At 42.3% G+C, this 26430-nt stretch overlaps 1 protein-coding gene across 4 annotated transcripts in view; it reads left to right on the top strand.

Moving 5' to 3' along the window:
• DGKH (diacylglycerol kinase eta) overlaps positions 1 to 26430 on the top strand; it is a 213332-nt gene that overhangs the window by 89115 nt on the left and 97787 nt on the right. For 3 of the 4 annotated variants that reach the window (XM_061434484.1, XM_061434486.1, XM_061434485.1), the window contains exons 3-4: positions 3159 to 3269; positions 8537 to 8617. In XM_061434484.1, coding sequence (XP_061290468.1) covers positions 3159 to 3269; positions 8537 to 8617 — 192 coding nt within the window. Of the gene's footprint in view, positions 1 to 3158; positions 3270 to 8536; positions 8618 to 9381; positions 18159 to 26430 lie in introns of those variants that run through there. The other variant, XM_061434487.1, reaches the window with a different exon arrangement.

Genomic DNA, 26430 nt, shown 5'->3' on the forward strand with positions numbered 1-26430 from the left:
AAACATGAGTTTAATCTCAGCATCTTCTGTTCATTCATACAGACTTCCATATCAAGAAAACAAACTGCAAGTGAAAGTTGCTCAGTTGTGTCTGACTCTTTGTGACTCCATGGACTGTAGAGTCCATGGAATTCTCCAGACCAGAATACTGGAGTGGATAGCCTTTCCCTTCTCCAGGGGATCTTCCCAACCCAGGGATCGAACCCAAGTCTCCCTCATTGCAGGAGGATTCTTTACCATCTGAGCCACAAGGGAAGCCCAAAAATACTGGAATGGATGAACACAATAAATATAATAAATTACATTACATAATGGACTTCCCGGGTGGCACAGCAGTAAAGAATCCACCTGTCAATGCAGGGGACACAGGAGACCAGGGTTCGACCCTTGAGTCGGGAAGATTCCCTGGAGTACGAAATTGAAACTCACTCCTGTATTCTTGTCTGGAAAATTCCATGGACAGAAGAGCCTGGCAGATTACAGTTCATGGGGTCACAAAGAGTTGGACACCACTGAAAACTCACTCACACACATTGCATTATATGTTACAAGATGGGAAATACTTTGTGTGGGGAAAGTAAGATCAGGATGGAGGGAAATGCGAAGAGTATGTTAAGTAGGTCAGTGAGGTGGGTCTCATCGAGAAGATCAGAGACTTGAAAGAAATGAGGGAGTTGATCAGATGGATATTTGAGGGCAGAACCGTCTAGGAGGAAAGAAGAGGTGGTGTTCTGTCCTGAGGGTCGTGCATGTATGCCTACTTAAGAGAGATGCGCTGTTGTGAGGGAGGGAAGGTGACCAGGTGAAGGAGAGGTACTAGATGAAGTCAGAGGGGTTCCAAGGATGTTGTTGGTGGCAATAAAATGAACTGATATACACATAAAGCAGCCAGCGCAAGGTGTAGCCAAGAACCATAGAGGCCCTGCCCACCTCTTCCAGCCACATCTCTTGTTGCTCCCTGTTGAGAGCCCTACCTGTGTTTATAACCAAAAATTCTATGAAGATTCCCCAAATATCTGGGCTGATTTAAACTTTTCTACTTTTGCACACACCTAAAATACGCTTGGAAAACTCAGCAGTGACCACAGGACTGGAACAGGTCAGTTTTCATTCCAATCCCAAAGAAGAGCAATGCAAAAGAATGTTCAAACAGTTGTGCTCATTTCACATGCTGGCAAGGTTATGCTCAAAATCCTTCAAGCTAGGCTTCAGCAGTACATAAGAACTGGAGAGCTTCCAGATGTAGAAGCTGGATTAGAAAAGGCAGAGGAACCAGAGATCAAATTGCCAACATCCATTCGATCATGGGATAAGCAAGAGAGTTCAAAAAAGCATCTACTTCTCCTTCGTTGACTATGCTAAAGCCTTTGACACAAGGATCACAGCAAAATGTGGAAAATTCTTAAAAAGATGGGAATACTAGACCACTTTACCTGTCTCGTAAGAAACCTGTATGCAGCTCAAGAAGCAACAGTTAGAAGTGGACATGGAATAATGGACTGGTTCAAAATTGAGAAGGGAATATGACAAGGCTGTATATTGTCACTCTCCTTATTTAACTTCTATCTAGAATACATCATATGAAATGTTGTGCTGGATGAAGCACAAGTTGGAATCAAGATTGCTGGGAGAAATATCAACAACCTCAGTTAAGCAGATGATACCACTCTAATGGCAGGAAGTGAAGAGGAACTAAAGAGCCTCTTCATGAGGGTGAAAGAAAAGAGTGAAATTCAACATTCAGAAAACTAAGATCATGGCATCCGGTCCCATCACTTCATGGCAAATAGAAAGGGAGGAAGTTTAGCAGTAACAGATTTTATTTTCCTGGGCTCCAAAATCACTATGGACAGTGACTGCAGCCATGAAATTAAAAGACTCTTGCTCCTTGGAAGAAGCACTATGACAAACCTATACAGTTTATTAAATAGCAGAGACATTACTTTGCCAACAAAGGTCCATCTAGTCAAAGCTATGGTTTTTCCGTTAGTCATGTATGGATGTGAGAGTTGGACTGTAAAGAAGAGCACCAAAGAATTGATGCTTTTGAACTGTGGTTTTGGAGAAGACTCTTGAGAGTCCCTTGGACTGCAAGGAGATCAAACCGGTCAATCCTAAAAGAAATCAACCCTGAATATTCATTGGAAGGACTGATGCTGAAACTCCAATACTTTGGTCACCTGATGCGAAGAGCTGACTCACTGGAAAAGACCCTGACGCTAGGAAAGATTAAGGGCAAAAGGAGAAGGGGGCAACAGAGGATGAGATGGTTAGATAGCCACTAACTCAATGGACATAAATTTGAGCAAACTCGCGGAAACAGTGAAGGCAGGGGAGCCTGGCGCGCTACAGTCCATGGGGTCACAATCACAAAGATTGAACAGGACTTAGTAACTGAACAACGACAAACCCTTCCTTATCTTCTGATAAACTCCTTGGAGACCCACCTAAGGCTGTGCTCTGGGAGGATGACGCCTTTGACTCCCTCTGAGGCAGAGCTTTCTTTTTTGAACCGCCATGCACCATGCTTTGTGTATGTGTTTGTTACAGTAACACACAGTTGATGATAATTGACATTTAATGAGCACTTCCTCTGTGCCATGCAGTGAATCCTTTACATGTTTTAAAGGCTTATTCTTGACAACAACAGCCCGGAAAGGTATATCTTGTTGTCATCTTCGTTTTACAGATGAACAGTTAAAGGCAGAAGATGTTTATTGATTTGCTTAAGATCATCCAGCTACTCAGTGGTGTCACCAAGAGTTGATCACAGTGTTTCTGGCTCCAGAGCTCATGCCTGCCTAACCATTGCATTTACTGTACATCTACCCTTCCATCACTTACTAAGTCTTTACTATATATAAGTATGCATTTGAATAGGTACGTGTATTCATCACTGTGTTGAAAGCACAAGTTTTGTGGATGTATCTTCCATACTATTTGTGACTGCTTTGAGGGCATGTCAGATTCGCCTTGGCTACTTGGAGCTTCACATATGTGTTTCCGTGGTTGAATGGTGCAAGTAAAGTATTTTCTCCCGTAATTTGCAAAACATGAGAAATAATATTCAAAATGTCAGCGGTAGTGTGTCATGAATTTTGAGTGTTATTTGGCTTTGAATTTCATTTTAATCATGTTGTGCTTCTGCTTCTCCCTAGACCAGTATTAAAGAGGGACAGCTGCTGAAGCAAACCAGTTCCTTCCAAAGGTGGAAAAAGCGATACTTCAAACTTCGAGGTCGTACACTTTATTATGCAAAGGACTCAAAGGTAATTTGAGAGAATGCTAGTTGCAAGCATTTGAGGGCTGTAGATGGTTCTGTAAACTGTCTTTGTCTTGGGGCTTTGTATAGCATTACTGGTCTAATTCAATATAAATAGGGTTCATCTTGGACCAGATCACAAGGGGGTCTATTTGAGACAATTTCATGTGATGTCCCCTAAGGACATTCTTATGGCAAGGTTCTAGTGTAGTTTTCTTTCTTTTTTCCTTCCAATTGAGATGAAAATTTAAATGTAACTTTATTAGATATAATAAAGTCTAAACTTGAATTCCCCCCTTTCTTGCTAATTTTTACCTTATAAATCTTTTATTGAGATGAAAATTTAAATGTAACTTTATTAGATATAATAAAGTCTAGACTTGAATTCCCCCCTTTCTTGCTAATTTTTACCTTATAAATCTTTTCCTGAACATGAGAGAGGATTTGCTATAGTTGCTAAGAATGCATACTCTGATTTCAGACAAGAGTTCATATTCCAGTGGAGTGGCAGTGGGCAGCATGTTGTTGAGAGGACCCTTAAATAATGAAAATGAAGTGCTCATGTAATACCAAGCCCAAAGCAATCATTCAGTTAGTCTAGCAATTAGAAATAAAAATCATAGTGAAATAAAATCAAGGCTTAAATAATTTTTATAAAATAATTGAATGAAATAAGAATGATGTAGCTTTGGAAGAAAAAATGATATTGATGAGCTTCCACTTAAAACTGATACTTTACTATTCCTTCAAAAATAAAATTAAGATGGGTGCCCTCAGTAGACACTGGAGCCCCACCAAAGTGGCCCCCTGCCCTGTCAGGCCTGGCAGACACCTTTGGCCATCACTCATGTTGCCTCAAAGTGTCTCCTGCCCCAGGGTCATCCACACACATCAGAGCATCCATCACGTTGCAGTTGGGCCTTTCAGTCAGCCACACTGGGGTCTAACCCTGCATGCGAGCACATCCTCAGAAAGTGCTGCCAGGCTGCGTCAGGAAAACAGATGCCGCCCACCAAGGGGACGCTCCTTGAGCATCTGACCCTAGTAACCAAAGGAGACCACGTTACGGGGCACTCCTTGAGCATCTGACCCTAGTAACCAAAGGAGACCACGTTACGGGGCACTCCCTGAGCATCTGACCCTAGTAACCAAAGGAGACCACGTTACGGGGCACTCCCTGAGCATCTGACCCTAGTAACCAAAGGAGACCATGTTATGGGGCACTCCTTGAGCATCTGACCCTAGTAACCAAAGGAGACCACGTTACGGGGCACTCCCTGAGCATCTGACCCTAGTAACCAAAGGAGACCATGTTATGGGGCACTCCCTGAGCATCTGACCCTAGTAACCAAAGGAGACCACGTTACGGGGACCAGCCATGCTACACAAAGCCACTCTCTCAAGACCAGGAGGCGTAGCTGGTCTACCCAATATGTAGGAAAAAACACAAAGTTAGACAAAGTGAAGAAACAGAGGAGTATGTTCCAAACAAAATAAGAAGACAAACACTCAGAAATAGATTGAATGAAATGGAGATAAGCAACCTTCCAGATAAGTTGTTCAAAGTAATGGTCATAAAGACAACTCACTGAACTCAGTGGAATAGAAAAGTGAGAATTTCAACAGAGATAGAAAATATTTTTTAAAAAAATCAGAACTGAAGAATACAATAATGGAAATGAAAAATACACTAGAGGAAACCAGCAGCATATTAGATAATTCAGAAGAAAAGACCAGTGATCTAGAAGATAAGTTAGTGGAATTCACCCAGTTGGAACAGCAAAAAGAAAAAAGAAAAAACTAGCTTAAGGGACCTCTTGGGCAACATCAAGTGTGCTAAGATTCACATTATTGGAGTCCCAGAGGGGAAGAGAGTGAGAAGGACAGAAAACCCATTTGAAGAAATAATGGCTGAAAAACTTTCCTAACCTGAGGCCTAGCACCACCAGGGAAGCCCCAGCCTAAGGCCAGCGGTTTTCCTTATTGGTTTTCTGTCTGAATGGTCCATCTACTGATGTAGAGGGGTGTTAAAGTCGCCTGCTATTACTATATGACTGGCAGGTTTCTCCCGTTATGTCTGTTAATATTTGCCTTATGGATCCAGGTGCTTCTATGTTGGGTACATATGTATTAACTAGTGTCACATTTTCTTGTTGGATTGATCCCTTTACCATTAGGTAATGCCTTTCTTTTTCTCCTGTTGCAGTCTTTGTTTTAAAACCATTTTATCTGGTGTAAGTGTTGCTATCCCGTATTTCTTTTCATCTATGCTTGTATGGAATAGCTTTTCCATTTGCTCACTTCCGGTCCGTGTGTGATTTTAGATCTAAAGTGAGTCTCTTGCAGACAGCATAAGTATGGGTCTTGTGTTTGTATCTGTTCAGCTACCCTGTGTCTTCTGATTGGAGCATTCAGTCCATTTACGTTTGAAGTGATGATTGATAGGTATGTGCTTCCTGCCGTTCTGTTAACTGTTTGCTGGTTATCTTTGTTCTCTGCTCCTTTTTTTTTGCTTTTTCTTCCCTTGTGATTCCATGACTTTCTCTAGTATTATGTTTATATTCCTTTCTTTTTATTATTTGTGTATCGTTTTCTCTAACATCCTGTAGAAAAACCCAAAAGAACTTTTTGACCAGCCCCATATTATCACAGTTTTTGGTTTGTGGTTACCTCTTATATCACAACCTCTGTATATTACAGTCTATTTTAAGTTGATAGTTGCTTAAGTTTGAACATGTTCTAAAAGCACTACATTTTTACTCCACTCAGCATTTTATGTTTTTGATGTTATTTTACTTTGTGTATTCCTTAATTATTGTAGATATATATGATTTTACTGGTTTTGTCTTTTAATTCACATGTGGCCTGCATTGGCAGGTGGGTTTTTTTTTTTTTTTAACACTAGTGCCCCCTGGAAAGCACTCATACCTTCGATCTATTACTTTTACTACATTTTTGCCTTTACTGGCGAGATATTTTCTTTCATAATTTTCATATTTCTAGTTATAATTTTTCTTTTCTGTTTAAATTCCTTTAACATTTCTTGTGAGACTGGTTTAGTGGTGATGAACCACAGTGCAGACAAGCTGTTGCTTGCTTGGGAAACTCTGTCTGTCAATTCTGATTTATGATTTTGCTGGGTACAGTATTCTTGGTCAAGTTTCCTCCTTTCAATGCTTTGACTATATCATGCCACTCCCTTCTGTAAAGTTTTTGCGGAAATGTCAGCTGACAGTGTTATGGAGCTTCCATGTATGTAACTAGTTGTTTTTCTCTTGTTGCTTTTAATATTCTCTTTAGTTTAACATTTTAGCATTTTAGTTATAATGTGTCTTGGTGTGGGTCTCACTGGGTTCCCTTTGTTTGAGTCTCTCTGTACTTCCTGGCCCTGGATACCTGTATCCTTCACCAGGTTAGGAAAGTTTTCAGCCATGCAAATAGAAATGAAAAGAAATACGGGATAACAATCTTGCCATTTGCAAAAACATGGATGAATATAGAAGGTATTATGCTAAAAGTGAAATAAATTAGACAGAGAAAGACAAATACCATATAATTTCAATTATATGTGGAATCTGTAAATTATGTGTGGAATCTAAAAAACAAGTGAACAAACAAACCCAGACAGAGATTTACAGATACGGAGGACACATGGGTGCTGCCAGAGGGGAGGGGATGTGAGGTTGGGTGAAGCAGGTGAAGAGGATTGAGAGATCCACACTTTCAGTTATAAAAGTAAATGTCATGTGAGTTTAATATACAGGAAAAGGAATATAATTAATAATATTGTAATAATTTTATATGATGACAAATGGTTACTTAGGCCATCGCTTGATGATGTATTTGATTGTCAAATTACTATGTTGTACTCTTGAAACTAACATAATAGTGTATGTCAACTATACTTCAATTTAAAAATAGTAAGATTTATTGTTACTGCACCAGTAAGATAATTGATAATTTTTATATTAAAAATATGTTTGTGATATAATACTTAGTATAGTTATACACCAGGAAGTAAAAAATAAATAAACAAACCTAATTCTTAGCTTATGCAGCTATGGAAATAATAGCAAAATGAAATAATCTTATTTTAAAAGCCATTATGTTCACAGTTAAACCCTGATCTGGCTCCATCCTGACCCCGCATATTTATTTCCAGGCAACACGGACCATTTGATCGCCTACAGCCCAGCCCCATATTTTCCATCTCCAGGATGATTTTCCCTCTGTCTCCACTTGAAGAAATTCCCTGTTTTCTTTAAGATCCCTCTAAAGTTGTCTTTATTCCAGTATGCACAAGAGAAAGTGTTTGTTTTCTGCTGGAAAAATTATCTATGACCGTCCATAGTATTTTGCGTATCTCCTCTTCCACATTTAATAGTTTACCTTACTTAAAACTAGTTGTGTCTCTTCAGTTCCCATGCTAGATTATAAATTCTTTCTAGTTAGGGAACAAGTCTGATTGTCAGATTGGTTGGCTTGAAGTAGAGTTGCATTACACCCTGGAGATCTTGGGGAGTGGTGGAAACTTAAATTAGATAAGGGAGCCCTTTTTTCTGTAGTTCTAGAGGAGCAGTGTTATACCGACAGCGCTGGAAGTACACGGAAGGACTGTGGATGAGGACCAGTTGACTGAAAGGAGGAAGGATACACATACTGACTAGAATTTCCTAATCTCTCAATGGCCCATTTTTAAAGATTTTAATTCTATGCAGTTTTTAACCACTGAAACTTTTTTGATTAAAATGCTTTTCAGCCTAAAAAAAAGTGATTGAACCTGGCCCCCCCCAAAAAGAAAAGAATATAAATAAAACTTTTAAGAGTATATAAAGAAAGTCATCTTATGTTTGCAGAGCATACGCACCGTCTCATTAGAACACATTTACAGATGAGGACAGCAACATTCAGAAGGTTCGGTAACTGGCCGTGACCTGAGCCAGGACTAGTTCTTCTCATGGTGGGGTATGTGAGTAGGTGTGCATATCACACACTTAATAGGTTCCCCATAAACGATGCTTCTGGAGAGCACAGGGCGTTTTGCAATGAGACTATGTACCAGGGGGCTTCTCTAAAGTCCTATACAGTTTGAAATTTATCTGTTTGGTTTTACTCACAAAGTATCACTAACTTAAGTTTTTCATCATTTTTTTTTTATTTCGAATTCCTGATATAGCTTCATGGTCATGACCTGATGGTTAAAAAAAAAAAAATTACTGAGGAGCACTGAGTTAGGTTTTCAAATAATATGTTTGTGTTCTTTTTCATTAACAGTCTCTGATATTTGATGAAGTTGACCTCTCAGATGCCAGTGTAGCTGAAGCAAGCACGAAAAACGCTAACAACAGCTTCACGGTATGCTTCTATTCTGCTGACTCCCTCCTCGAACGTTATAGAAAAACCTTTGCAAAGCTTGCACTGAATGCCCTCCTCAGTTGCCAGCTGCGCGTCATGTGTACTGGAGTTCCCACCAAGACAATAAACCTGATTAGTACCTTGTAGATTCTAATACCCCAAACCATTCGTGATTGTTTGGGTCAACAAACCAATCCATTAAATGTATATTTTAAATATATATATATATTTTGGATGTCTTAATTTTAGTGCTTTAAATATTTCACCTCCTTAAATATAGTAGTTCAACTGATTCCACTGGTCTTGAATATTCACAACGTCTGTTTTTTTCCCTTCGGTCTTAAAAACCGTATTTTCTCTTTTTCTTCTACTGTTACTCCAGTTGCTAAGGTTTACACCTTCATTTCTTCTCATTTAAGTAATTCATTTGGCAGCTATTTCAAGAAGAGTCTTCAGTTCTAGTTAATTTTTTTTTCAATTGCAAATCATGTTGCTTCAAAGGCCTCATAGGCTCAGGTTGCATTTGTAACTCCATTATGCTGCTGCTAAGCCGCTTCAGTCGTGTCCGACTCTGTGCGACCCCATAGACGGCAGCCCACCAGGCTCCGCTGTCCCTGGGATTCTCCAGGCAAGAACACTGGAGTGGGTTGCCATTTCCTTCTCCAGTGCATGAAAGTGAAAAGTGAAAGGGAAGTCTCTCAGTCATGTCCGACTCTTAGCGACCCCATGGACTGCAGCCTACCAGGTTCTCTGTCCATGGGATTTTCCAGGCAAGAGGACTGGAGTGGGGTGCCATTGCCTTCTCGAGTAACTACATTATAAAGCCCTATAAACTCCTACCACTGCATTCTAGTGTTGCTGATAATTGCTTGTCCGTATGCGTCCCACCCATATAGCATTTCTTTCTGAGCCGAATGCTTTTTCTACTTCCTCTGACTTAAACGATGCCTCCTGCATCTGTAGCTGTGGAAAGTCTACCGACGCTTCAAAGCTTATGTCAGATATCCCATTCTTTTTGTACTTCTTTGATTACAAAAATACAAATTAAATATGAATTGAGGATCCACCATGTGCCAGGAACTAATAAACATAATAAATGAGATTCAGAGATGAAAATACATATATATACACCACTCTGCTGAAGATATGCACAGTATAACTGAGTGAAGTTCATCTGGGATACTTTGTGTAGCTGCATCCTTAGGTCTGCTCAGGTGCTCTTTCTGGGTCCTGTCGCCATCCAGGCTCCCAGCCCCTCTTCTGGGAAGCCACCAGCATAGACAGCAGGGCATTGTGTTCATGCCCTAGGCACGCAGGTCAGGGAGGACAGACAGGTGCAGGGCAGTACCATGATGGAGGTGAGCTCCAGAAAGTAGGGCTGGGGGTGGAGAGGAAGCAAGAGTTCAGATTTAGTCTGATTGATTTATGGGCGTGAGAGATAATTCATGCTGCGTGCATCCCTCCCCCTCCCACCTCCCCAGGGACCATTGAGTTTGAGAAGCGAGAGGACAGCCAAGAATAGAATCCTGGGAAAAGCTTCACAACATAAAGTTTGGCCACTAAAGACTGAGAGAGAGCACTCTGAAGTATAGAAGGAACGGCAGGAGGCAGTGATGTTATGAAAAGCCAGGGGAAGGGAGTTTGAAGGCGGAAGTTGTCACACATCAAATGCTGTAGAGAGGTCAAGCCCAAGAAGAAAGGAAGAGCGTCTGTTGAATGTGGAATCAGGGCAGGTCATCCGGTCACACTGGTGGGAGCAGTGGCAGTGGAGGGTCGTGTGCACGAGGCACATGGAGATGCCAAGTGGGAAGGCAGAGAGAAGCAGCAGGGATTCCTGATCCCAAAGCCTGGCTGTTAAAATAAGGAGCTGAGACACAGCACCAAGAACTTTCAGGTTCGAAGAGGCAGCTCTGGTTCCGTTGTTGTAGTAATAGATCTTTTGCTTTGGTTTTTAAAACTGGTTTTTGAGCATGTCTATACCACCAGAGGACAGAAGTGTTAGATCAAAAGTTTGAAGCTTCAGGAGATAAAGGGCATAACTGATGGAGAGTATTTGCCAAGTAAACGACAGGGGATGGGACCCAGAATACAGGTTAAGAGGTTAGCCTTTAAAATGGATAGCTGGAACCTGCGATATAGGGGAACAGTGAAAGTGTTAGTTGCTCAGTCATGTCTGACTCTCTGTGACCCCATAGACGGTAGCCCACCAGGCTCCTCTGTCCATCAATTCTCTAGCAAGAATACTGAACCTGCTCTACAGCATAGAGTTCAGTCTGGTGTTCTGTGGTGAGCTGTGGTGGGGTTTGGGAGGAAGGGGCATGGAGGAGGGGATATATGGATGCATATAGCTGATTCACTTTGTTATGCAACGTTTTAGAGCAGTTATAACCCAATTAAAAAAAAAAAAGAAAGAAAGATAAGCCTTGAACAAGACACAGAAAGTTTATGGAAGTAAAGGTGTGGGCAGGAAGATCATATATTTCAAAACCAAACACTACTGTTTTCTCAGTGAAATTAAAGATAAGGATATATACTATGAGTAGGAGTTCAGGAGGGTTTGCAAGAGCTACTGTAGAAAATGAGAATTAACACTGAACAGAGTCTAGCAGAAGATTACTAGGTAGTAGAGAGTGTCTGCCAAAGATTGGAGATTAAGTTTAGAAATGTTCTTAATTCCTAGGCCAACAGAGTTCTCTATAAGATGAATAAAGAAAAACAGCTAAGTTGGCCCAGGATTGATGACTTCTAGGGTACATTGGAGGGCTTCCCAGGCGATGCTAGTGGTAATGAACCCACCTGCTGATGCAGGAAACAGCGAGACCTGGGTTCGATCCCTGGGTTGAGAAGACCCCCTGGAGGAGGGCATGGCAACCCACTCCAGCATTCTTGCCTGGAGAATCCCATGGACAGAGGAGCCTAGCAGGCTACAGTCCATGGAGTCACAGAGTCAGACATGACTGAACGACTTAGCCCGCAGGCAGGGCATATTGGAAAGAAAGATAAACAGATTGTTGGATTTCAGGGATCAGTAGCTCATCCATCTTCCCCCTCTGTGTTCTCAGTTTTTGAGAATAGAGTATAAGGAATAAGGGTTGACTTTATTAATGGCTGAACAGGATCCAGTAACCAGTAAATACAGAGCTTCTGATAAGTTGTTGGAGGCTCAAGGGCAAAATGTTGCTTTTTCTTCCTTCCTCTGAAGTGAGGGTGGGGTTGGGTAATTAAGCTATCAGATTAACCACTTGCCTTCCCTGGGGAGTGAACAAGACAAGCATCTTTTCCCCTCCATGGAGACTCAAAGTGATGGTTGCAGATAAGAGTTTCTCCCTGACCAGGATCCAGAGTTTAATATGAAAAAGGGTTCCAAAATTTAAGATTTGAAAGATGGAGTAACTTCAGGTGAAGACAAGACCTAGGGTGTTGGACTACGTAAAGGGACTTGGACAGCCTGGGTTTGGGAGAGGTTATTCACATAGTTTGTACAACTCTTTCTTGGACCTTCAACTGCATGCGGTGTCTCCTGTTGTGTCTTTTCCTAGAATTTACTATTTTCTGCCTTTTTTAGTTAAGTACTTGTGTTTTCATAACCTCCTTGAGAATAGGGACTCTGTCACACATTTAAGGGCATAGCTCCTTATCCATAAGTATTTGTTGATTTTAACGAATAAAATGAAAGTTTATTTGGGGTATGAGAAGACTTTTTTGTTGAATTATTTTCAGGAAATTTCTTGACTCATCCCAATGTTGTGTCTCAAGTTTGTTGAACTAGAAATGCAGAGACTAAAATGTTGGGTGGATTGCTTAGAATTTTATAGCAAGTCAATTCAATAGAACTTTGCAGGGTATAAAATGGAATAAGAGATATGTTTCCAAGCATGTTTCCAAGGACTGTTTAAAGACAGTCCTCCCTGTCTTTAAATATTTAAATATTCCACCTTCCTGGGTCACAGTGACTGCTGGCTGATGCTGTTATTTTGACCAGTTTGTGTCAGAGGTTAATGGTGTAGTTTGGTGAATCCAGCAAATGGTCAAATTCTGCTTCCCTTCAGTCACTCCTCCTTGCCTTGAAGTCCCTAAGGATGATATATTGACAAGGGACACACAGTAAATGGAAAATCTATAATTAGCAAATGGGAAGTGGAAACGCTGTGCTTCACCCCCAAACCCAGTTGTCAAGCTCTCGTAAAATGGGTTCTAGAGGGAGTGTTCTAACTCATTCTGTGGTTATGAGCGGGCATCGAGGCTGGCTGGGGCTCAGTAGGGGGATGCTGCAGGGAGTGGGGGGACACAGACCTCCCAAGGATGGTGTTAAGGGATCTGCAGGCATCGTGAAGACCTACCTGCATGAGGACTGCTTTTAAATAGTCGTGTGCTTTAATCCCCAGAGTGAATAATTGTTTTGCTTTGGAGGTTGTTTAAATTGCCTCAGGTATTGTATTAGTTTTCTTTTGCTTCCTAACAAATTGCCACAAATTTAGTGACTTAAAACAATGCTTATTTATAATCTTACAGTTTCTGTCGGTCTCGTAAAATAGCTGGATTCTTCTTCTTCAGGTCTCACGATGTTGAAATACATAGATATGGTAAATTAAATACACACACACACACACACTCTTTAATTACCTTGTGTACTTAGTCACTCAGTTGTGTCCAACTCTCTGCGACCCCATGGACTGTAGCCCTCCAGGCTCCTCTGTCCATGGAATTTTCCAGGCAAGAATACGGAAGTGGGCTGCCATTTCCTCCTCCAGGGGACCTTCCCGACCCAGGGATCAAACCCACATCTCTTGCGTCTCCTGCATTGGCAGGTGGATTCTTTACCACTAGTGACACCACTTTGCACTAATTTTTTTTTAAGATTTTTAAAAAATGTGAACTGTTTTTAAAATCTTTATTGAGTTCGTCACAGTATTGCTTCTTTTTTTGTGTTTTGGTTTTTTTGGCCTTGAGGCGTGTGGGATCTTAGCTCTCTGACCAGGGATTGAACCCGCATACCCTGTGTTGAAAGACAGCGTCTCAACCACTGGGCCACCAGGGAAGTCCCACACTGGCCTAATTCTGACCTGTGTTTGAATTTCTGGTTTTGCAAGTGTCTTCTGCTTTAGGCAGCAGCAACAACAAAATCTACTAATGCTGAACAGTTGTCAGTGATGTGATTGGGGAACAGAAAAGACCAATTCCTGACAGCCTTATTGGCATTTTATGAGTCCTTATGCTTTTGAACTGTGGTGTTGGAGAAGACTCTTGAGAGTCCCTTGGACTGCAAGGAGATCCAACCAGTCCATTCTGAAGGAGATCAGCCCTGGGATTTCTTTGGAGGGAATGATGCTAAAGCTGAAACTCCAGTACTTTGGCCGCTTCATGTGAAGAGTTGACTCTTTGGAAAAGACTCTGATGCTGGGAGGGATTGGGGGCAGGAGGAGAAGGGGACGACAGAGGATGAGATGGCTGGATGGCATCACTGACTCTATGGACGTGAGTCTGTGTGAACTCCGGGAGTTGGTGATGGACATGGAGGCCTGGTGTGCTGCAATTCATGGGATCGCAAAGAGTCGGACACGACTGAGCGACTGAACTGAACTGAACTGAGGTTAACATTCACAATTAATTTGCAGTTTAAGTTCTACCACGGCATTTTCTCTGACTATGGGATCAATAAAACTTTCTTAATTTTTTGGTCTATTTTTAATCGTTCATTTTCTTTATTTTATTGACATTTGCATAGTGTTCTGGGGTTTTATTTTCACTTTAACCTTTTTATCCCTAACACTTCTGTGCTATGTGTGATTGTGCTCTTCTGATACTAGACTGGAGAGCACTCATTTCCCTTTGGTCCCACTGGGCCCCCCAGGAAGGGGCTGCAGTTCCCCTGATAGCTATCCCAGAGTGCTTTCCTGCCGGGTGGGCTTCTCTCCGGCTGGTCAGTCTTTGCCTCTGTTCTGTCTCTTCTCACATCCGCTGCTCTCTTCATCTCTTTCTCACTAATCATGGCATTTACAGACCCAGCTTCTGTTGATTTACTATTGAACCATAATTGCTTTACAAGGTTACATTAGTTTCTGCTATACAACTAAGTGAATCAGCTGTAAGTGTACATATACCAGGGCTTCCTGGGTGCCGCTAGTGGTAAAGAACCCACCTGTCAATGCAGGAGACCTGAGAGACACAGGTTCGATCCCTGCGTGGGGATGATCCCCCAGAAGAGGAAATGGCAACCCACTCCAGTATTCTTGCCTGGAATCACATGGACAGAGGAGCTTGGCAGGCTACGGTTCCTGGGGTCTCAAAGAGTCGGACACGACTGAAGCGACTAAGCACATACATATATCCCCTAGGTATAAATATATCCCTTCCCTCTTGAGCTTCCCTCCTATGCTCCCACCCCTTTAGGTCATCAAAGCACTGAGCTGAGTTCCTTGTGCTATACAGAAGCTTCCCACTAGCTATCTATTTCACACATGGTAGTGAATGTAAGTCAACGCTACTCTTCCAATTCATCCCTCCCTCCCTGTCCCCCTCTGTGTCCACACATCCATTCTCTACATCTGCAGCTCTTTCTGGAACTAGGTGATTTTTCCAGGTGCAGTGCTTAGACTCCAAAGTCAAACAGTCAGGGTTTGGGTCGGGGCTCGGCCATGTCTAGTTAGGTGACCTCGGACTAATTAGTTAACTGCTCTAAATCCTTAACTGCTCAGTGTCCTTACCTCTGAAAGTGAAAAATGAACATATTAGTCTCTCAGCTGTGTCTGACTCTTTTTGACCCCACTGACTGTAGGCTGCCAGGCTCCTCCATCCATGGAATCCTCCAGGCAAGAATCTGGAGTGGGTAACCATTCCCTTCTCCAGGGGATGGTCCCGGCCCAGGGAACGAACTCTGGTCTCCAGCATTGCAGGCAGATTCTTTACTGTCTGAACCACCAGGGAAGCCCTACATATTGGGGACTGCTGTTTAGCATTCCCTTGAACTTAATTATCCCTTGATTCCCTTCACAAGTGTCAGTATTGCCAACTTTTAAAAGTTTGGGGATTTTGAAAGAGAATATGGACAAACTTTATCTTGAGAAAACATTCCATCCTTCCTGTCTCTCAGAGATGTTGTGAAGATTTATTTCCACTCTTATCTCATATTATATTATTAGGCAAAGGGACCATTTTGTAATGAATGAAAATACAGTTGTTCCTTGTTGGTTAAATGTTCTTTGCTAAAGAAAAGCTTTTTAATGATTTGAAAGCCATCACAGTGGTGTGGTATACATCAGGCTTTCAAAGTGTACTGTTCAAATGACTGTTTTCTTTAAATTTTAATGAAGTTTAGGCTAAACCTTCAACAAAGAAGTCATCATTTTTAAAGAAATGATTGTATTGACGTTGGTGAAATTTTTTATGGAAGTTTGTAAAGAAAGCTTTTTTTTTTTTTTTAAACAAGAAAGAGGTACAAAGGTAATTTATTTAACTACCCTTGGCATTTTTAGTGAGTGATCTCCAAGTGTGTTTCAGATCCCCCGGCTATTTCACATCCCTGCCGGCTCACTCACTGTATGGAAACAGATGCCATGTGGCAGCACTTGTTTTTAGAACTAAATGAGCACTGGAACAGAGAGTCCTTTTAGGTCTGGGTCACTCGCCATGGTCATGTAAACATGACCAAAAGTTGATTAGCATTAGACTATGATTCTTCTGATGAGGTTCTTAAAAGGAGACATGAAAGCAAACCAATAGAGGGAATACTCATAACGGCACGTCAAGTCCTGAAAATGGTGCTCTCACAGTACAGTACAGTCAAAATAAGCAGGCTGAGTTTTAATGGAAGGGAAGATGTTTTTAAGAACTTATTTCTTTCACATTTACTTTCTGTTTATCCTGTTTTCCCCTTAGCTTTCTCTCTGTTGATGTAACTCACTTCATCTTCTCTCTTAAGAGAGAGGTCACATCCTTTGAACCTAAGGAAGTGTCAGTTTACTTTTGTCTATTAACAACACAATCTTTAGTTAGATGGAAATAGCAAAAAGCTGTTTTCTTTCTGTCAGTTTTGAACGCCCATCACAAAACAGGTATTCAGGTAAACAAGTTGATGTACAATCACTTAGAAAAGTAAGTTGCCTGCTTTATTAGATAATATTTAGTTTGCTGCATGGGGCTTCCCTGGTGGCTCAGATGGCAAAGAATCTGCCTGCAGTGAAGGAGACTCGGGTTCGATCCTGGAGATGGGAAGATCCCCTGGAGAAGGGAAAGACTACCCAGTCCAGTATTCTGACCTGGAGAATCCCATGGACAGAGAAGCCTGGCGGGCTACAGTCCAAGGAGTCACAAAGAGTCAGACACGACTGAGCAAGTAACACTTTCTCTCTTTGCAGTCTGCTGTGTACCTCTTATAACTGTTTTATAAGATCACTGATCTCATCACTCATTCAATGTTATACACCAGTCCTGTAATGTAGGTTCTAGTATGCTTCCCATTTTACAGTGAGAAATCTGAGACAGAGAAGTTAACATCTAACGTATCTGGGTTCTAAGGCCTTGACTTGTGCTTCTTTTTCGGCCGTGCTGCCTCTCTGTTGCGTGGGCAGGCTGCTCCAACTGCGGTGGGCAGACTTAGTTGGCCCTTGGCGTGTGGGTCGCCTGACACACCCTTCTCCTTCCCAGCCTGGGAAGGTGGATTCTTATCCACTGAACCCCCAGGGAAGTCCCTTGATCTGTACTCTTGATACTCTGCTCTTCTGTCTCTCTCATAGACTTTTAAACGAGTATGATTCAGATAGTATTCCTGTTATTGGTTTTTACCTGTTCAACTGTGTTTTCTTTGCCAAGTCAATCACAGAGTCTTAGTGTTACTCGACGTGCAGTAGGTGCTTGTTGGTGGTACCACAGATTTAGAGCACTACATTTTATTGTGAAGGCAGCACTTTAAATAGAAAGATTCATAACAAAGCAGGTAACTAATAGTATAAAAAGCTAATATTAAAAAAAAAGGTCTGGGAATCATGGGATTGATTGACATTAAAGGGCACTTTTTATTTTAAAGACTTGGGAAAATGTGACATCTGTTTAGTATTTGAAGGATTATTATGTATAAGAGGGCTTCCCAGGTGGCTCAGTGGGAGAGAATCCGTCTGCCAATGCAGGTGATGTGGGTTTGATCCCTGGGTTGGGAACATCCCCTGGAGCTGGATGAACGACAGCCCACTCCAGTATTTTTGCCTGGGAAATCCCGTGGACAGAGGAACCTGGCGGGCAACACAGTCCATAGGGTCACAAAGAGTTGGACAGGACTGAGCATCTGAGCACGCATTTATGTATAAGAAACAGTTGACAGGTTTGGTGTACAGGACAAAGATCCTGTATTCGTGGAGGGACAATTTCAGCTCTACACAAGGAGAGAACTTTCTGTGTCATCTGATAGAACAAGCCTCTTGTGAGGTAACGGCTCTGCCCATTATTAGAAATCTCCAGTCATTTGCTTCCATGTGATCTGGAAGGGGCCTTCAAGAAGAGAGCGCTCAGAGCAGACTCAGGTTCAGAGAGCTGAAGTGACTTTCTCAAGGTTGGATGACTGATAGCTGTGCACAGCTGGTTTAGAATTCAGGGCTCTCCACCCTCAGGGTTCGTTGGGAGTAAGCAGGGGGCGAGGGCTATAGAGATGGCTGGACTTCGTGCTGGACAGTGTGCATACTCTGTCTCATCGCACACAGCAAGAGCTAAGGGACCTTCCTCAAGATTGCTGTTGAAGAGACTATTTTGTGGTGTGTGTATGTGGGTAGGGGCTAAGGAGATGGTGGAGCCTGAAATTTCCTTAGGTGCGAAGACTGTCTTCTTCCACCACTGAATCCCCAAGGCTAACACGGGGCCAGACACAGAAGGGAAGGACAGTAAATATTTGTCAAATGAATGAATGGATAGGTCTTATTGAAGGAGTGAGTGATATTTGTAGACTCTAGTTTTTAGAAAGGTGTTATTTCAAGTTTTAGCCTAGAGAGCACAATTTCCTAATTTCCCCCCATGGTGTTGGATTATAACATACCCATAAATATGTATATCCTTCTTTGACATCTATACATTATGACTCAGACTATTTTTATACCAACAATAAGCCTTACAAACATGATTCTCACTTATGTTGATCATTGCAGTATTTCCACATAATTACTAGATGCCTGAAAGTAATGTCGATGAAACTATTTTAATGTCTATGTTGATGAAAATATTTTCTTGTACTCTAAAGTGATACCACGGGCTTCCCTTGTAGCTCAGTTGGGAAAGAATCTGCCTGTAATGCAGAAGGCCTGGGTTTGATTCCTGGGTCGGGAAGATCCCCTGGAGAAGGAAACGGCAACCCACTCCAGTATTCTTGCCTGGAAAATCTCATGGACAGAGGAGCCTGGCAGGCTACAGTCCATAGGGTCACAAGAGTAGGACACGACTGAGTGACTAAACCACCACCACCACCACCAAAGTGATACCACATTAATGCAATTGGAGTGGCTATTGTTTTGCTTTTAAAATCGATTCATATACAGTTTAGGTTAGACTTTATATTATGATTCTGATGATTTTTACATTTTTTGAAATTCGTATTTGTTTTTCTATAAAAGACACCAGGCCTTTAGAAATGAAATTGCACTGTTTCTGTGGGTGTATCATGTTAATCTTTTCATTGAGTGATACACATCTTTTTCAAGAGTACAACAAAATACTTTTTCACATTTTCATGAGCTCCCTTAAGCCACAGTCCTAGGAGGTAAGAAAACATTGGTCCCTTTGTATTTAGACTAAAATGTTTGGAAATATGGTGTGGGTGGGAGAACTGTAACTTTGTCTCCACCTTCGTTAGTACCCTTCCATGAACCTATCAGATAGGTTTACTGAGATCTCCACCTTCACTAGTAACCTTCCGTACATCTTTTAAATGGACTTTCTGAAGTAAACCATTGAGCATGTCCTTGAGTATCCTGGCAGCTCAGGAGCTCTGGGAACCTGGGCTTGGTTGCATAATCAGACCATGGGTGTCCAGATCAGTTTCACAAGAGAGCCTGTTATTGTGTGACTAGACACCACTGAAAGGCCGGGAAGGTTCTCTCGTCGTTGAGAGAACTGTGTGCCTGGAGATCCAGGCAGGGTACCGTGTTCAGTTGCTGTGCCTGGCATTACCACCTGCCCCTTGCCCAGCGCTGATCCATGACTCAGGAAGAACATGGTGCTTGGGACCAGAAACCTGCAACCTGTACCACAGGCCACACTCCCCCCTGATTCTCCATTTTCAGAACTGCCCTTAGACATTCATTCATTCATTTAGCAAATAGTTATCCAAAGCTTAGGGGCTTCCCTGGTGGCTGAGACGGTAAAGCATCTGCCTGCAGTGCAGGAGAGCTGGGTTAGATCCCCAGGTCAGGAAGATCCCCTGGAGAAGGGAATGGCAACCCACTCCATTCTCCATGCCTGGAGAATTCCATGGACAGAGGAGCCTGGTGGGCTACAGTCCATGGGGTTGCAAAGAGTCAGACACGACTGAGCGACTGACCCTATCAAAAAAGCTTACTGTATGTATCAGGCACTGCTAGATTCTGGATATTTATAGTGGCGAGTAAAAGGAACTGGTCACTGATACTATATTTTGAAAGAGTTTAAGAGCCTCCAGGAACAGGTCCCTGTCTTTGAAGTATGTGGCCTTGGAATGAAAAACAATGAATTGCCTCCCAGCTAGGTCCAGAAACTATGCCATCACAAGAGCTCAAGTGATCGGAAAGAGAAGGTTTAACAAACTCTTAAGGGGCCAGGCCATTCAGGATTCCACAGACAGAAATCCTCTGGCATGGCTTCCACTGCTTTTCTGTACAAACGTGCACCCTGTACCAGTATTCCTGTGACCACAATATGGTGACCAGGTAGAACTGCTTACTCCTGCCCCTAAACACCAGTGTTGCAAGAAGCCTGTTCCCTGGGAAGACTTCGCCTCAGGGACCACGGCGATGGCAGCGGAAGACGTCCATCCTAACAGGAGGCCCGGCCTGCGTCCTGGACGGTTGATCTTCACGGCGCCCCCGCTGCACTGAAGTCGCCAGTGAATGGCCGCAGTGCTACACAGCCTCCCGTTCTTGGGCTTGTTGTAAATCTGCATTTCAGTGATACGTTCCACATACGAGGTCTTTGCCAGGTTCCAGCTAGCTGGTGGTGAGCTAGCTGATGCTGTCTCTCTGTGATCTTGGGAGCAGCTGCTATAGCTGCATGGACTTGAACTTCTAGATCACATCTTCTCACTGGAGATATGCTGTGTGAAGACTGGCAAGGGTTGCCCAAGGTTTGAAAGAGCCGCCCCAGGCCCACCGGCCATCCAGCTCCACAGAGGCTTCGAAGGTGTGCAGACCACACAGGAGACACATTCACACCGCCAGCCTGGCCGCTCCACCGAGGCCCTTTTTGGAGAAGGGCTGTGGGGTTTATTTGGACTTCAGTGGACTTGATGTGGCTGAAGGCTCTTTAGTTCCATGCTCATTGAGATTAGCCCTGTCTTCTGATCTCCATTTGTCGTGCAGAATGGAGCCTTGAACCCTGTAAGAGACCAGATCCTATCTCACAGAGGTACTGAAATAGAGGCCTAATATGGGAAAATAAACTACCAGCAATAAAAATGTTAAAAAAAAAAGACCCAAGCCATCATCAGTGTCTGAATCAAGCTTGCTCCTTGGGAAGAAAAGCTATGACAAACTTGGACAGCATATTAAAAAGCAGAGACATCACTTTGCCAACAAAGGTCCCTCTAGTCAAAGCTATGGTTTCTCTAGTAGTCATGTACAAATGTGAGAGTTGAGCCATAAAGAAGGCTGAGTGCCAAATAATTGATGCTTTCGAATTGTGGTGTTAGAGTTCCTTGGACAGCGAGGAGCTCCAACCAGTCATTCCTAAAGGAAATCAATCCTGAATATTCATTGGAAGGACTGATGCTGAAGCTGAAGCTCTAGTACTTTGGCCACCTGATGTGAAGAGCTGACTCAACTGGAAAAGACCCTGATGGTTGGGAAAGATTGAGGGCAGGAGGAGAAGGGGATGACAGAGGATGAGATGATTGGATGGCATCACTGACTCGATGGACATGAGTTTGAGCAAGCTCCAGGAGATGGTGAGGGACAGGGAAGCCTGGCGTGCTGCAGTCCATGGGGTCTCAAAGAGTGGACACGACTTAGCGATTGAACGATGACAACAATCAGCTAAAGATATCCTGTTATCCTGTGGTCTTCTGACTGAAGCAGTAAAATTGTGAAGGGTTCAGTGTCTTGGAAGTTCTGTCCTTGCCAGCCGAGCAGAGTCTTTCTAAGGAGTTTGATGTTCCATATCTCCTAGGAAGTCAGAATCTTTGGCACCCTTTTAAGAAATTAGAAATAGTTAAAAGCCATGGTGCTCAAACATTCCAGAAAATTCTAGAAATGTTTGCTGTCCTATTCCGTATGAGTGATCCAAGCCTCCTACAGCCTTAAATCACTCTGACAAAGCCCAAGTGATGTGCACACAAAAAGGGGTGCTTTGTCCACGACTCCTGGCCTTGTTGATGACTCTGGAATCTCACCTTGCATTCAGCCTGAAATGCTCTAAAAATTAAACATATCATTATGCTTTTCAGATTTTGGCTCCATTAGACAATTTAAAATATCAACTGCTTATTTTTTTTTAATATTAAACTAATTTTAAGTTTACCTTGAACATTAATGAAATATTAAAACTTCCAGGTGGCTCTAGTGGTAAAGAACCTGCCTGCCGATGCAGGAGATGGAAGAGACACAGATTTGATCCCTGAGTCTGGAAGATCCCCTGGAGAAGGAAATGGCAACCCGCTCCAGTATTCTTGCCTGGAGAGTCCCATGGACAGAGGGGCCTGATATGGGCTACAGTCCATAGGACTGCAAAGAATCAGACGTGACTGAGTACTGAGAACACACAGGAAAGCCTATTTGTTATTCTACAAGTTTAAAAAATTTAAGCTGTTTATAATATAGGTAAACAAAATAAATGATTATTCATTTCTAAAACTTCTTTGATCTGTCTGGTAACCCACAATAAGGAGTCATGAGCACTCAGCAAGTACTTTTTAGTTTATAACTTGCTTCATTATCTCATTTAACCCAGGAAGTAGTTCTTCCCGTTAGTGCATGAAAAGGTGAAGTTCAGAGAACTTAATTTTGTAAATTTATATAGTTAATGGGTAGGATAATTAATATTTAAAGTCTGGGATTTTTCCATGAGGATGAATAGCATATTACAATTTTATGAGTGCAAGTGCAGTAATCAACATTTTAAATAGGATTTAGTTCAATCCAGACATTCTTAGTGAATCCTCATTACCTTACAAGTGGAGAGAAGGATATGTAGACCCGTGTACCAGCTATCAATGATTAGAGTGCTTGCTCATTGTCAATTTTTGTGTAGTCATTAGGTTAATTATCTTTAATGGAAGAAAGAGGATTTTGCAATTTTGATTGCCCTCCACATTGTGACAGGTCTCCAGTAACAATTTAATTTCCAACAAAAACATTGTTAAAAAAGAGATTTTTCAGTTCAGTCGTTTATGCCTTAAATATTCTGTGGTCTCTGGACCCAGTGCTTTTAAACTTTGCATGCAGGCAAAGATGGGTTTATACTTATGGAAGACGAATTACAGTCTAGTCAGCAACACATCAGAAGAAAGACTCCTATGGACAACAGGCAGATGGAGTGCTAGGCAGTCGGAGATTATTTCCCTGTTTGGTTTTGCTTATGGTTACAGAGACTAGCTGAGAGGAGATCTGAAGGCTTGTGGATGGTCCTGGCATTTAGGCTGTGTTTGCTGATCAGGGTTTATGAAGGATCAGACAGCTGTATAGGATAGTTTCAGAAGTTTCTTGTAAGCTGCCTCCACTATGGGATTCAAGGCAGAAGATGGTGTTTAAATCTTGGAGAGAAGCAGATTATCATCAAGAAGTTGTTAAACAGAGCTGGCATCTTAGAGTGGAAGGTGTGGCCATTAGATAACTCGGCCCTTGATATCAGAGCTTGATTAGACGTCCTTCCAGCAAGAGTGAGTGATACCTTCCAGTGACCTGGACCCTGGACATGACCTAATGATGCCGTCTGTCTGGATCAGTGGGTAGGCTGTCTAGTCTCTGCGATGGGGGTGCTTTTGGACATTTCACTAATGCTTTGTGATAATCTGCGTGTGTGTGTGCATGCTAAGTGGCTTCTGTCACATCTGAGTCTTTGCAGCCCTAATGGACTAAAGCCTGCCAGGATCCTCTGCCCATGGGATTCTCCAAGCAAGAATACTGGAATGGGTTGCCATATCCTTCTCCAGGGGGTCTTCCTGAGCCAGGGATTGAACTGGTGTCTCTTACATCTCCTGCATTGCCAGGCACCACCTCGGAAGCCCTTGTAATAATCTAGCACAACCCTGTTTGGTATGAGTGTCTGAAGTGAGTAGTTAATGCGATAGTAAGCAGAAGTCATATAGACCTGCTGCTAGTATTTCAAGTGGAAAGAGTCACAGTATAGCATGTGTTATCTGTATGTATGTTCTATGTAGCTCATGTTTATGACAGTTGAGTATTTGGCCTCTATGGTCTGGCTTCTGCACAAACCTTGGCCATTTTCTCTCTCAGAATCCCAACATTAATTTTTCATAGTTGCTCAACAGTAGTGTTAGAACTTCCCTGTTTGTTAACCTCCTAAAGTGAGAAAGGCTGATGGACAAAGCGGCAAATCCTTCTCCCTTTGCAGACCTTTATAAGAATCCAGGGTGTTGTGTTTTGTTTTTGTACAGATGAGGCATTGTTCCTATGACTCTGTTCTAGGGTTGGGTGGAAGCATGCCCACCAGCAAAGATTGACATGGCTACTCAAAACAATTACTGAGAAGCTTATAAAAAATTTTGACCCCAGGGTTAACACTGTATGATCAAGATACATACTTCCTGGGATAGATTGTAAAGAATATTTTTTCAGGCTTTTAGATTCATCAATGCCTTTACTGCTCACAGCGTCTAGAATTAGCAGAGGCAGTGAAATGTACTGTGTATGTGTGCAAAGACATATGTACAAGGATATTTATTGCACACTGAAATAAGGAAAGATGGGAAACAACCCAAATGTGCAAATTAGAGGCTGAAATGAATGGTGAAACTTGTCACACAGTAGAATGTTACACAATAATGAAAAAGAGCGATTCAATGAGCTCTCTCTGTAACAGTGTACACCAGGGTATCCTTGACGGTCCAGTGGTTGGGACTCTGCCTTTCCAATGTCGGGGACACAGGTTCAATTCCTAGGTGCAGAATGGGGATCCCATATGCCACGTGGCACAGCCAAAAAAAAAAAAAAATTGAATTAAAAAATACTAAACTCCCAAGTTTTATTCAGTGGGAAAAGCCAGCTGTGGAAAAGCATGTGTGTATAAAATGCCACAGTCTACATATGCGCACACGCGCGTACATTTAAGCCTCAAAAGACTACATATTGTGTATGCAGAGAAGGTCTCTGAAGAGGTACACAGAAGCCTACAAATATTTCCATCAGGAAGGAAACTTACAAATTACTTATTTAAAAATTTACATGCTATATGGAAGCCCTTTCTGATAGCTTCATATCAGATGCATTTGACAAGAGTGATGGGCTTAGTGTGTGCACGCTCAGTCACTCAGTTGGGTCTGACTCTAGGACCCCATGGACTGTAACCCGCTAGGCCCCTCTGTCTATGGGATTTCCCAGGCAAGAATACTGGAGAGGGTGGCCATTCCCTTCTCCAGAGGATCTTCCCAACCCAGGGATCAAACCCGAGGCTCTTGCCTCTCCTGAATTGGCAGGAGGGTTCTTTACCATTGCACCAGATGGGTTTAGTAGGAAGCCCAAGTTGGACACTGCTAGAGTGCCAAGGAAACCATCATAGGGTGCATATCAGACCGTCTGTAGCAGGAGGGAAGCAACGGATGGATGAGAGATGATGTGGGGGAAAACCAGACAACAGTGGCCAAAGGGAGAGGAGGAAATGGACTTAGAACTGTTGAATTTGGGAGGGCTGGTATATAAATGATGCTTTTATTGAAGGATAGAAAATAAGAAGACAGGCAGGTTTATGGGGAGTGAAAAGGAGACAGTGTAAATTGGACATTGTGAATTTGAAATAATGGTAAGGTATCCTGGTGATTCTTAGGAGGCTATTGAGAGAGATGCTTTAAAAAACTGTTAAAATAACATGAAGTACTTTTGGGGGGCTATCATTTTCATGGCTCTTTTTCTAGCATATTCAGATATCTTCTGTATTCCTTACGTATGATTGTGGTGTAATGGAAATTTTAGATTTTAGAAACGTTTCAGTTTTGTGGTGACCAGTACAAATAAGATAATTACTTTGTTTTGACAGTTTCCATTGCCTGTGTGTTCTGTACAAAGCAATTTATGGTTACAAACCAAAAGAGCGTGTGCCCAGGGAATGAGGCTAATGCATTGTTCCAATCCCTAGTACAGTCTAAAAATATTAATGAAGGGTAAAACTTTTAATGTGTCCATTAACTAATGCTTGCTGCTAATTTTCAGTGGAGGTGTATGTGACGGCCTACAGAAATAATTTCTGAAATCACTGTGATCCTTGTTATTGCCACTAATACTGAGATTAATGGTCTGTTTATAAAAAACCTTTCAGTTTCCTATGGACAGTGTAATACCTCAAGCACAGTGCTCCGCATGATTGTCTTTGTTGCTGTTGTTCAGTCGCTGTGTTGTGTCTGACTCTGCAGCTCTGTGGACTGCAGCACGCCAGGCTCCCCTGTCCTTCACTGTCTCCAGGAGTTTGCTCAGATTCAT

This window comes from Bos javanicus, chromosome 12 (genome assembly GCF_032452875.1).
Source record: "Bos javanicus breed banteng chromosome 12, ARS-OSU_banteng_1.0, whole genome shotgun sequence".
Classification (NCBI taxonomy): Eukaryota; Metazoa; Chordata; class Mammalia; order Artiodactyla; family Bovidae; genus Bos; species Bos javanicus.